Source organism: Morone saxatilis, unplaced genomic scaffold, assembly GCF_004916995.1.
Source record: "Morone saxatilis isolate NCDOM2014 unplaced genomic scaffold, NCSU_SB_2.0 Contig16, whole genome shotgun sequence".
NCBI classification, from domain to species: domain Eukaryota; kingdom Metazoa; phylum Chordata; class Actinopteri; family Moronidae; genus Morone; species Morone saxatilis.
This window is the reverse complement of record NW_023339718.1, coordinates 11,707,416-11,720,154: the sequence shown is the minus strand read 5'-3', so window position 1 is coordinate 11,720,154 and position 12,739 is coordinate 11,707,416. Positions and strand designations below refer to the sequence as shown.

Below are 12,739 nucleotides of genomic sequence, written 5' to 3'. Positions count from 1 at the left end.
AAGTGTTTATCAACCCGTAGTAATCACCTTTTGGACCGGTGGAGCTCACTGCTCTTACAGTCATTATTAGGTTGGCACATGAGCTGTACATATTACATGCTTTGGTGTCTTTTTCAGCACTCAGCGGTCAAAGCGTATGTTAGACTGTTTGTGTTGTATTGTCTATGTGTGTTAGTGATAGCATCGTCATGCAAGTAGGGAGTTGTGCTGTGAGCATGCTCAGTCGCCTCCAGTTTGTGTATATTTGTGTGAGTGTGTGTGTGTGGAGGGCGGCTGCTTTGCCGCTCTGAATGCTGATCAGCTCTAGGCTCTGGTGATGTCACACACTGTGATGTCACACGAGGGTAGAGAGGTGGGGGCGGTGCAAGAGGAGAGGCAGGGAGGACGGACAGACAAAGGAATTACACAAACGCACGCGCTCACCGCTGACATTAACACAATCACATGCATGACCAGGACATCTACCTCATTTAAAAGTGAAAAGATTATTATTATTTTTTTTTTAAATTGTACCTCACCATTGCTCACCAGAACAGCTATCTCTGGTTGTCATGGCAACAGCCACAGGCCCAGCCAGCCTCACTCCAGCAGCACACACACATCATAGGTAATACAGTCACTACATCTCCCACACATAGCCATTACTGTCTGTATCCTGCAGACCTTAATTTATTAACACTCAGCATAAGGCTCAATTCATCAATGAAGGAAAAGTCTGAGATTAAAAAGACATACTTAAATTCGCTCCCTTGACTTTTAAATTGAATTAGATTACTGCAACAATCTGTACCTCATGTCCTCTGAATGTGATGTCTGGGGACATACCTGTGAAAACCACCTCATACTTGTGCTTTAGTCCTTTAGCAGTCACATTGTAAAGCTGCTATTGTTGTGCTTTTGCTTTGTGGAAGCAGTGCAGTTCTTTTATGCTTCTAACATCCCTCAGTAATGACCCTAAACATTCTCAAAGTTACTCTGTTAAGCCCAGGGGCTGTTATAACAGTAGGTCAAACAAGGTGACATACCTGTTTGCCCTAAAGGATCTCATGCCAGCTGAAATACATACTCTACAAGCGATGTTATTTTCAATTCGTTATACTATTTTTCTATGTAATACACTCTGTGGAGTGTAATAGTGATCCAAAACTAGTAAAATTAATTATCTAGCATAATCTTTAAGATGACCACTTCATTGCATTTGTGGTTTATCTGGTAGTTCTAGTTTAGGATGGTCCTGTGGTTACATTTCCACCCTTTGTGTGGGTGTATGTGTTTCTGGAATCTGCAGCTGGTCTCTCTCTGGCTCTGCCTCAGGATAAGTGTATGTCGGTCAAGTTTGCAAACTTGAAACTGACTGTTGTTGTCTGATGCAACATTTTAAATATTCTGTCGGTACCCACAGCACAGAGGCATCTTTCACAATAATTTCCAACATCACTGATGGTAGAGATTGAGCTTGGATTGTGTTTAATTTGGCCAACCCTTGAGGACATACTCATGCACTGAAGGACACCATATATTTAGCAGTCTAGTGTCTGATGTGTGTTGTATCCACTGGTGAGTCACCGAGGACATCCATCATCAATACTTGTTCATTTCCTTTTCTTTTACTTTTTTCAGGTACACAAACCTGTTCAATACATCTGCCTTTGCAAGTTGTTTTCCTGGCTTTACACAGTGTTATACTTACTTGCAACCAGCTTATGATCATTATAGATAATGGATGCATATCCATAGAAATACCTGCAGAGTTTCTTAATTCCAAACACACCAATCAAACTTTTTAAAGCTTTTTAAGCAGGAGGTGATAAACTTTATTGATCCCACACTCGGGAAATTCACTTACTACAGCAGCTCCATATACAGCACAAAAGATAAGAAAATACACATTAAATAAAAAAAATACAAAATAGATATTACACACCAATCAGCCATCTCATTATTATGGCACCTGTCAGTGGGTGAGATATATTAGGCAGCAAGTGAACATTTTACCCGCAAAGTTGATGTGTTAAAAGCAAGAAAAATAGGCAGCGTGAGGATTTGAGCGACTTTGACAAGGGCCAAATTGTGATGGCTAGACGACTGGGTCAAAGCATCTCCAAAACTGCAGCTCTTGTGGAGTGTTCCCGGTCTGCAGTGGTCAGTACCTATCAAAAGTGATCCAAGGAAGGAAAAGCAATGAACCAGCAACAGGGTCATGGGTGGCAAAGGCTCATTGATGCATGTGGGGAGCAATGGCTGGCCTGTGTGGTCAGATCCAACAGAAGAGCTACTGCAGATCAGTGTTGACAGATGTTACAGAGACAAACAGTGCTACATTATGCTGTTCATGAGTTAAAGAGTCTGACAGCTATTGGAATGAAGGACCTGCAGTAGCGCTCCTTCTTGCACTGTGAGTGCAGCAGTCTGCTGCAAGGGAGCGGGCAACAGGTTTGCAAGATAGACTTGGGGTTTGTTGTAGTAGTCTAACATTCTGCTGAGTTTAGTTTTATCTGTTGGGGAAGGGGCTTCAATAATTGTGTTTTCTTAATTGGGCGTTCAGTGCATAACCCACATATTTCACTTCATCCCGGTGGAAGGTGCATTTCATTCTTTTAAGCTGCAACCTGATCTCTGCTAGTCTCTTTATCTTTGCTACTTGTTAATATGTCATTCAAATAAAACGCTACTAGTAGCATGCCTAGCAGTAGGCCTTCCTAATCCATTGGAATATCAGCACTCCAAAAATCAAGGAGCTTTATAGTTGTATTTTTGTGCTAAGGTTGTTTTGGTGATTCTGTTTATTTTATTTACTGTACTTTGCTATGTCCTCAAAAGTTAGATCTCCTTCACTGCTTTGGTCGTCTTTCTTTAAATTGTTAGTTTTACACATGCAGAGTCATTCAACAATTTGGTGGTAGGTTTTGTCTTTTGGATTTAGCTGTTTATAATGATACCTTCCTACATACTGTATAGATTTCCTGCATTTTTTTTTCATGAATGGACAGCAGACGTACTTCTCACAGTCAGTGGTACATTCATTGAAAACAGTAGCGGCAGTTAGTGTTCCTGCTCTCTCTGTGTTTTATAGAGTGGGGCCATCTTCCACCAGAATAAATGTGAAATGTGAGAAAAGAAACAAATGCAACAGAGATCTGGAGGTGTCATGCGCTATATACAGCAGGGAATGGATATTTTTACTCACTCCGCCAAAGAACAAATTACACACAAGTCACAGCTAAGCTTGGTGTGACACTTTCCAATTTTTACCCAATAGTTTGTGTTCACACCTCTTGGCTAAGCTATCAATATGTGTGCGTACTATATTTGTCCGGCGGAGAGAGGGAGGAGGGGTGTCTGTGGCCGTTATATTTGTATATGCTTCTACAGGGAGTAAAGTGTGTGTGTGTTGGTGTGTGTGGTGGGCCTGTGCTGGCCTGCTTGGCTCAGAGTCAATCAAAGCTGCTGGATCTCAGTTAGCCAGTTGTCTCATCTGCTCCAGCGTAGCTGTAAATTACTCACAGTGCCAGGCTGGCTGTAGAGGTGGGGTGTAAAGTAAGCAGAGACAGGTTTGGTCCCTTTTCAATCCATGTAGCCACTGGACCAACGCAGAGACATAACACATGAATGTGCACGCTGCTTACACACACTACAAGACAAATAGAGAAAGAACAGAACCTCCTCTTCTCAGAATCTTAATCAACTATCTGTCTCCAGAATGGACTGACGAATGCATTTATTAATCTGTATATAGTTAATCACACCAAAAGAGCCATGATCATCTTATCGAAACTGACAGGTGGGTGGATTTATATCAGGCGCAAGTGACATCTTTGTCCTCAAGTTTGATGTGTTAGAAGCAGGAAAAATGGCTAGCGTGAGGATTTGAGCGACTTGTTGACAGGGCCAAACTTGTGAGTGGCGCAAATGCAGCTCTTGTGGGGTGTTCCCGGTCTGCAGTGGTCAGTATCTTTCAAAAGTGGTCCAAGGAAGGAAAAGCAGTTTAAAATTATGTTATGGCTGATCAGTGTATTGTCATACTGTCCCATCATCATTAAAGTGCCTGTGATATATATTTTTTAAACAATGTGAAAACAATGTGAGAGGGGTCGCCCATAATAATGAACCTACAGAAAATTGCCTTGCCTTATGCCAGCTGTCTGTACTCAACAGTTTTTGGCACCAACATACACATTTCAGTCAGTATTAAAAAAAATATCAACGTTCAATACCCATTCCTACTTACAACTACACGAAACAATCTAATAATTACTTAATTTTACACATCCCATATCACTAATCTTGGCAGGACAGGATTTAGAGGCTCTGCACCTTTTTAATCTCAATCCCCTCTGACATTTTTAAGCTTTGCACAGATTTTTCTTTTTCTTTTTTACGTTTGATGGTTGGTCGTCTGACTTGATCTTTTATCTTTGTGGTTTGTACATGGTTGTATGCAAGGTGTCATAAGAAAGATCTTTATGAGACTACATGATCAAATGAAAATGGGGTATAATAAAAGGGCTGATAATAAAGTGCTATTGAATTAGTGGCAACAGAAATTGCTGCCAGAGGTATGAAATATGTTCATGACGTATTACACACTTGCATTTTGTTTTTTAGTTTATTTCATACGGGTGCATTCATTCTGTTACTGATTAAAACTCTTCCTTCAATAGGGCTTGAGCCTTGTTTTCTAACTAAAGTGTTAACCTCTTGAGCTCAGTGACACACACCACAGCCTGTGACAACACACGTCTTTCAGTTTCTGTACTACTGAGCCCACTACGGATAAATGTGACGCTCATTCTTTTTGCAAAATTAATTGGTTTTCGTGTGTTTATATCACCTCACCCATGATGTTATTGTGACTCACCTCGCATGAATACTGGCATGAAAGCTGACCTCAGTTTTTCAGTATTGTATCACGTTGGATGAGGTAACCTGTGCTTGTACATCATACTGCACAGAAGGTTAGGTCAGTCAACACGCAAACATATACACACACGTACTATTGCATGTAATGTAAATATGTCTTGTGTACACACAAACGAACATGTACTGTATCTACACACACACAAAATCACATCCTGCTGCACTGCAGGAATGGAAGGAAAAAGGAAGAGGTAGATTTTCCACTGACTTCAGTCGCAGCCAATCACACAGCAGGTGACCTCAACTCTGTTCCAATCCAAGCCAATCAGAGGTGATGATGAGCTCACACTTCTTCCATTGCTGGGTCCTGATTTGCTGCTGTTGTGTGACACAGCGAGAGAAGCAGCCTGTGTTCTTCACATGGGAGCTCGTGTCATACACACACAGAAGCAGGCGGGCAGTCAGGCAGCCAGCCCTGTTTGGAAGCTGTTGACAGAAACATTTTTGCTGTCCTGGTGGTTTGGCATCTACCAAGCATCCGCACCATCATCAATTATTTACAACCTCAGCAGTGTGTCCCTGTATCCGAGTTTGTGTGTGTGTGTGTGTGTTAGTGTGTGCACATGTCAGTGTGTATCACAGTGAGTGTGGTCTTGGTATGCTCTCATCGGATCTTTGGGGAGCCAGAATTTGGGTTTACTCTCTTCTTTCAGGAACATGGGCTAATTTCTGTGGATATTCGCAGGACAGGAACACGATGCTTCGTTTAAGGATTCTGTGCAGCAGATTTAGATTGAACCTCTTCAGGTTGGGGTCTTTTACTGGCAAGAGCTGCGGACTATTTTTCTTTCGCTAGCTGCCTAGTCCTTTCATTAACCAAACTGGGCTTGACTTGACTTGAACTTGGACTATAAACCAGTACCTTTATTATTTCTGGATCTATTTTGTTGATTTGTCAAAATGCCTGAAGCAAATTATCTGCTCTCTGTGTCCTGGGGATATATAAAGGTAAGATGTGGTCTTGGATTAGTGTATTTTAATTAATTATTCTGGTGTTTTATTTTTTTCTACACCTATTTTAATGTGCTTTTTAAAATACACGTCCAGAGAGTGGAAGTTGTATTTGTTATTGAGGTTTATCCTTGGCATGGATTTGGACGCAGGGTTATAAGACAATGAAGTAAACTGTATGTAGCTCCTCGCGAACATGTCCATGGAACAATGCTTCATAGGTGTGTCATTACTGGATCCATCTTCCATTTGGATGTATCTGGGATGTGGAGAGCTGATGGTGTTTACACTGTACTTTGAAAGGTGTAGACATGTACATTATAGAAGAACATTACATAGTTACTTTTTTAAGTGAGTTTGGATTTTAAACCACAGACCTTTTTATCACACCTGTAAATTGTTAAATACTTGTCGATGGGTTCATGTTTTTTAAACAAGGACTTTCTTAGATGGAATAAAACCGTAACTCCTAAAGCTCTGTGAAGACTTTTTAGGTCAGCAATCCTCAGGGTAGTTGGGTTGCTCCATATTTTTTGATGAAATAAGGGATCTTTTGTAGGTTAGCCACAAACCTGAATTAAAAAAGCAAATATCTTTAAATTCTTAAATTTTTATCACTGTGATTTAATTTTGTTTCATGTGAATACAGCTCTTCCGAACATGTATTTGTCTCTTTTCTATTCAACTGGCTCTTATTACCTGACAAAAGCACATGACAAATGGCTCTTTGCCTCTTGTGTCTCCATTTTAAAACGCTACCCAATGAATTCCCGTGGGTGTTATTTAATAAAATGTCAATACACAATTGCGCAGTAAGCACTGCAGTGTTGTAATGGGCTATTTTAAGTGATCATTATTGATTTATATAATTAATCAATATACATACATTACGCATTTGGACTGAAGCCAGAAAGATCTGGACAATGCAGCGGCTTTGTTCTAGAGGTTTTTGTTTCGCAATCCGTTTTGTAACTATGTTGTTTCGCAACCCTTTGGAAAATACCTGATTTCAAGCAGTCTCCTCCACATCAATCAGTTTGGTCTTCAAATAAAAGGCCAGAGCTAAATTTGGGTCTGCCACTCCAATTAGGCACTGGAGACAGAGGAGAGAAATGGGGTGAGGGAGAGGCAGCAGGGAGCGGGGAGAGGACGAATTGAGAAAAAGAAACTGGGAAAATGGGTTACTGATTACGTACATCTCTGGCAGTATAACTCTGACCCGCTGTGTGTGTTTGTGTGTATGTGTGTTACACCATAAATGGGGACATTCCTGGGTACAGCTCCTGTTATGTGACTAGAAATTTTAAGAATCTGTTAGTAAAAGGCCACAGATAAAATTGTTGGATTTCTTCCCTGACATCATGAAAATGTATTTTTATATTATACAAGGTTTTATATTAGTGGCCTCAAACTGGAGGCGCCTCATACTACATCAGAGAATGTTTATAGTCAAGTGAGCTCAGTTTTGGCTCTTGATTTATGTGTGCAGATTCTGTGCATTTATTTAAATATGTTTATGGTACCTCTGAGCACCAGCTGTAAATAAATAAATGATGATTTTTCTACCCTGTATTATACACTCTGAAACCCCTAATCTGTGTGTGTGTGTGTGTGTGTGTGTTTGTGTGTGTCCCTCTTTCAGTTCAAGAGGATGTTGAACAGGGAGCTGACTCACCTATCAGAGATGAGCCGCTCTGGGAACCAGGTGTCTGAGTTCATCTCCAGCACCTTCCTGGGTGAGTGATGACTCAGTAAGATAGACTTACTGGTTTGGAAATTAAAAGAAAATCTCCATCGTGCCTGAGGAAGTAAAAAAAAATATTTGGTGCCAAGCCTGAGACTCTTTTTCCTATTTTGTATATGGCCAAATACATGCAGTATACATCATTTATCTGTACCCTGTTTAAACTTCCAGAACTATTAATCTCATAAACACATAAACATAAACACCTTCGTATCACATTCGGCTACTATTTAAAGGGAGAAAACTAGAACCACTATAACATGACCCCAAAATGAAGTGTGGAACAAAAGGCTTCATCCTCATATTCACCCTCAACTTGTGTTTTACTGCGTCTCAGACAAGCAACATGAAGTGGAGATGCCATCTCCTCAGACGCAGAAGGAGAAGGAGAAGAAGAACAAGCCCATGTCGCAGATTAGCGGGGTGAAAAAGCTGCAACACTCCTCCAGCCTCACAAACTCTAATATCCCTCGCTTTGGCGTCAAGACCGAGACCGAGGATGAACTCGCTAAGGTGTGTTTGCGTGTCTTGACAAACGTTGAACACACAGACTGCACATAAATACAATGCACACTATCTGACATGTAGTTTGGAGTAGGGGCTCGGGTAATAATGAAGGAATAGAAAAAAAGATGAATTGTTTCTAATTGTGTCTTTGATTCCTTTTTCAGGAACTGGAGCATGTGAATAAATGGGGCCTTAACGTTTTTAAAATCTCAGAGTTCTCTGGGAATCGGCCACTGACAGTCATGATGTACACGATATTCCAGGTTAACAACCGTCGCTTCTTTTTGTCTTAATCTTCAAAAACAAAATAAATGTTGAACCCTGAAATTGTTGTGACCATAAACTCACTCTTGTGTTTTCTGGTTTGCAGGAGAGAGACTTGTTAAAAACTTTTAAAATTCCACTCGACACCTTTATAACATACCTGATGACCTTAGAAGACCATTATCATGGCGATGTGGCCTACCACAACAACATTCATGCTGCTGACGTCACCCAGTCAACTCACGTGCTGCTATCCACCCCCGCTCTCGAGGTGTGTGAACACATAAAGCAAATGAACACACTCGCACAGATGCACAGACATACACACAAACACACGCCCACGCTTCCACAATCAGCTTCAATCAAACTCCTGCTCAAAGTCCAATCAATGGCTCTTACTTGCAAGGATATTTTTGTCCAACGATTTGATTCTCTCATCAATGCCCTTCCCTCTTCCCCTCTGTGCTTTTCTTCCAGGCTGTGTTCACAGACCTTGAGATCCTAGCTGCCATCTTTGCCAGTGCAATTCACGACGTGGACCATCCCGGAGTCTCCAACCAGTTCCTCATCAGCACCAGTGAGTCTAAATACAGCACTGTCTTAGCAGCTCTGTCAGTGGCTCAGCAGTGTCATTAGTGCGTATTCACAAGCACAAACACACACTCACAGTTACCCAGGTGGGAACATGCACACCTCTGCATCATTAGTATGCGCATACACACACTGGCATATTGCAGACGATTAACCTTAATAACATGAATAAATATGCAGTACAAATATGATGCATATTTACTGTACATGGATGGCAAAAGAACAGGACACACATGTACATACATAGATGTTATGTGCGTACACATGTGCATGTCTTCACCAGCATGTGTTTCTTTAGTTAGGTCTGATAGCGGTGACATGTGTTTCCAAGGCACAGAGAAGTTCAAAGAGAAGATCAATACTGTCCTCAATAATGCCCTCTCTCTTTTCTCGTGTTCTCAGGGATAAAAAGACAAAACACATCCTCCCAAAGACATATATGTAGTAGGCCACACTGCACCTTGGTTTGTAATCTTAGGTGGTAAATGCTGTTGGTAACAAGGTGGGATAGTAGTTGGGCCACCCAAATTACAAAAATTATTAAATAAATGAATGAATTAATAGATAAATAACACAGGGTAATGCTTGCTATAAGCAGTTGATTTTGTTTGTCTTCTTAATCTCATCCATGCTTATTGGCATTTTTGTGGCAAGCTATTTGGTGTCATCTGTCTTACTTTGACTGATCAATTGGCTCGCACCAGACCTATCTTATCATTGCTGAAAACATTAAGATAGTGGGGGGGTCAGTTGGAAGGGTTAAAACCACGGGTTATTATAATGGAGGTGGATCAAATTCTATCTGTGGTTTTCATTGCATTAAACAATCCACAGCAACCTCTCTTTCCGGGACAGTTTTTCTTATAGGGACTATAAAAAATAGTCCCTTTTTTTAATTTAAGTTCTGTGGATTTTGCAGTAATTCTGGGAAGAGATAATAGGTGTTGTTTCTTTCTATTGGTGTGAGAAAATCTGCATAACAAGATACCACCAAGGGTAGCAGGTTCATTGTGTTGTGTTCGTAACTGAAGTGTCCTCTAGCAAGAGACTCAACCCATGCTATCTCTCTGCTTTAACTGACTCACTCATTGCTGGAGGTGCCACAAATATTGCCTTGATTTGGAATAATTTAGAGGAAAACACAAACAAATAAAGTTTATATCCACTGGGTATCCCTTTAAACACCCATTCTAGGGACCATTACAAATGTGAGTGTTGCATGAAAGTATTAGTAATACCTTATCAAACCAGAAAAAACTGCACAGTCTCACACACTTAACACACAAAATGTGTTGTGCTTCCCATAAGCCCAAATGGGGAATCCCTGCAGTAAAGGCAGTGTGAGTCATCCTAGTTAGGAGCCACCAGAATGATCTTCTGTCAGCCACAGAGCAACAGAGCAGGATCCCCTTTCTCCCTTCTGCTGCTCTGTTCCAATGTGGCCGGGACTAATGCATCTTAATGGAAAATCAAAATACACATAGAGGACCTTCAAATGACCCAGAGTGGGGAAACCTCTCAGTGGAAAACATGCTGGTGCTTTCTCCTGCTACTCACAGAGCAAGGGATACATAGAAATAGAATATTTGGACGGGTGTATTAGCAGTGAAATTTGTAGATTATGTTAAAAGGTGTACCTTGTTGCAGATGCATTGCCTTATAATATAACCAGGACAAATTAATTCACATTTCTCCTAATATCATGTCCTCCTTGCAGATTCAGAGCTAGCGTTGATGTACAATGACTCGTCGGTGTTGGAGAACCACCATCTAGCAGTTGGTTTCAAGCTTCTACAAGAGGAGAACTGTGACATCTTCCAAAACTTGACCAAAAAACAAAGACAATCACTGCGAAAGATGGTCATTGACATTGTAAGTGAAAAGTTTTCTTCTATATAATCTCTTCTTTAAATTTGATAGCAACTGAACTAGCGTATTCAGCAGGGAGTGAGATGCATTATGTACACTACCCTATACGTTCATTCAATCACTGTGTAGTATTGAATACTAACAGGTTGTTCTGGGTATTCCCAGGTGCTAGCAACAGACATGTCCAAGCACATGAATCTACTGGCTGATCTGAAAACTATGGTGGAAACAAAGAAGGTGACCAGCTCCGGTGTCTTGCTGCTGGACAACTACTCTGACAGGATACAGGTCAGAATAAAGCTGCCGACCAGTAACAACTGTTTTTTTTCTCCATTTATTTATCTTGGTTAATTCAAATGAGTAATTTAAAGTGTATGGATGGATGTTAATATTTTTAATTATTAATGTTCAAAAACACAGTGTTTGACACAGTGGTTTTCAAACTGTCCTTGAGTGGGTTGTAGGGAGGAAAAGGCAAAAGGAGGAATAGAATATTTTAACTTTCATCACATTTTTTGGAAGTTGGAACAAGGGAAGAAATGAGGTTGTCCGTTTTTTATTGATTTAATTGATAGTTTAATTATTGTTGCATTATTGACTAATAAAGACTGTATTATCTTGAAACCTAAAACTTCCTTGAAATTCTCTCAAATTGGGGTTCCATGGACTAATGTACATTTATTGTGACTGGTCCTAGACATGAAAAAGTTTAGGAACCCCTGGTGTGATAGATATGTGAATTTCTGTCTCAATAAAAAGAGCATTAAAAACAAAAAAACAATAACAAAAGAAATACAGAATTAGTACCTGGTTGCTGCAGAAAGTGACAACTTGTGGGTCATGTGACACAGTAATGTGATAGCTTCTTCCATTTTGGACTCTCCATTCTCTTAAAGGTCAGATTTCTAAGTTGTCAAACACTAAAACCACAGCCTAAATTTACTTCACTCCTGCAAGGAAATCTCCTAATCACAACAATTTCATTAAAATGAGATGATTTCAGCCTGGGCGCCGTGTTTTAGACCTTATTATTTGTTATATTCAGGTTCTCCAGAATATGGTGCACTGTGCAGACCTGAGCAACCCCACCAAGCCTCTCCAGCTGTACCGGCAGTGGACGGACCGCATCATGGAGGAGTTCTTTAGCCAGGGTGACCGAGAAAGAGAGAGGGGCATGGAGATCAGTCCCATGTGTGACAAACACAACGCTTCAGTAGAAAAGAACCAGGTAATACACACACACAAATGTACTATACATGCTCATGCATATTGCGTATGGACACACACTGAGTGACTTCTTTGTCCCTCCATGCTTCCTGTAGGTTGGTTTCATAGACTATATCGTTCACCCTTTGTGGGAGACGTGGGCTGACCTGGTACACCCGGACGCCCAGGACATCCTGGACACGTTGGAGGACAACAGGGAGTGGTACCAAAGCACCATCCCCCAAAGCCCCTCCCCTGCTTTGGACGATCCTGAAGACGGCACTCGACCCCCAGGAGGGGACAAGTTCCAATTTGAGCTCACCCTGGAGGAGGACGGGGAGTCGGACACTGAGAAAGACAGCGGCAGCCAGCCGGAGGAGGAGGAGGAGGAGGAGGAGGAGTGCGCACTTTTTTCTCGCTCTTTTGCCAGGGCAAGCAGCCAGCCCAGATAAATCCGCTTTTTGTTCTCTTTCTCTCGATTATTGTGCAAGGAATCATGACGACGGGGCAGGATGAGAGCTCAGTCCGTGTGGCACTGAGGTAAGTCACTATTATTTCATTGAATTTTCCATCAAGGGATAAATGCGTAGCTGTGTCTTAATTGCCCGGTGCCACCTGTCAGTCCCTGCCGCGGGCCTAGCAAACACCTGCAGGTCAACAGCAGCATCTGCTCACTCACACACACACACA

The 12,739-nt window shown here is 41.3% G+C and overlaps 1 protein-coding gene across 5 annotated transcripts in view; it reads left to right on the top strand.

Annotated features, from left to right (window-relative positions):
• The window catches only part of pde4d (phosphodiesterase 4D, cAMP-specific), a 129,077-nt gene that overhangs the window by 112,251 nt on the left and 4,087 nt on the right, over window positions 1-12,739 (top strand). For 2 of the 5 annotated variants that reach the window (XM_035658504.1, XM_035658506.1), the window contains exons 7-15: window positions 7,511-7,604; window positions 7,950-8,125; window positions 8,284-8,382; window positions 8,490-8,654; window positions 8,861-8,960; window positions 10,692-10,846; window positions 11,009-11,131; window positions 11,889-12,071; window positions 12,166-12,449. In XM_035658504.1, coding sequence (XP_035514397.1) covers window positions 7,511-7,604; window positions 7,950-8,125; window positions 8,284-8,382; window positions 8,490-8,654; window positions 8,861-8,960; window positions 10,692-10,846; window positions 11,009-11,131; window positions 11,889-12,071; window positions 12,166-12,449 — 1,379 coding nt within the window. Of the gene's footprint in view, window positions 1-7,510; window positions 7,605-7,949; window positions 8,126-8,283; window positions 8,383-8,489; window positions 8,655-8,860; window positions 8,961-10,691; window positions 10,847-11,008; window positions 11,132-11,888; window positions 12,072-12,165; window positions 12,592-12,739 lie in introns of those variants that run through there. The other 3 variants (XM_035658502.1, XM_035658503.1, XM_035658505.1) reach the window with 2 other exon arrangements.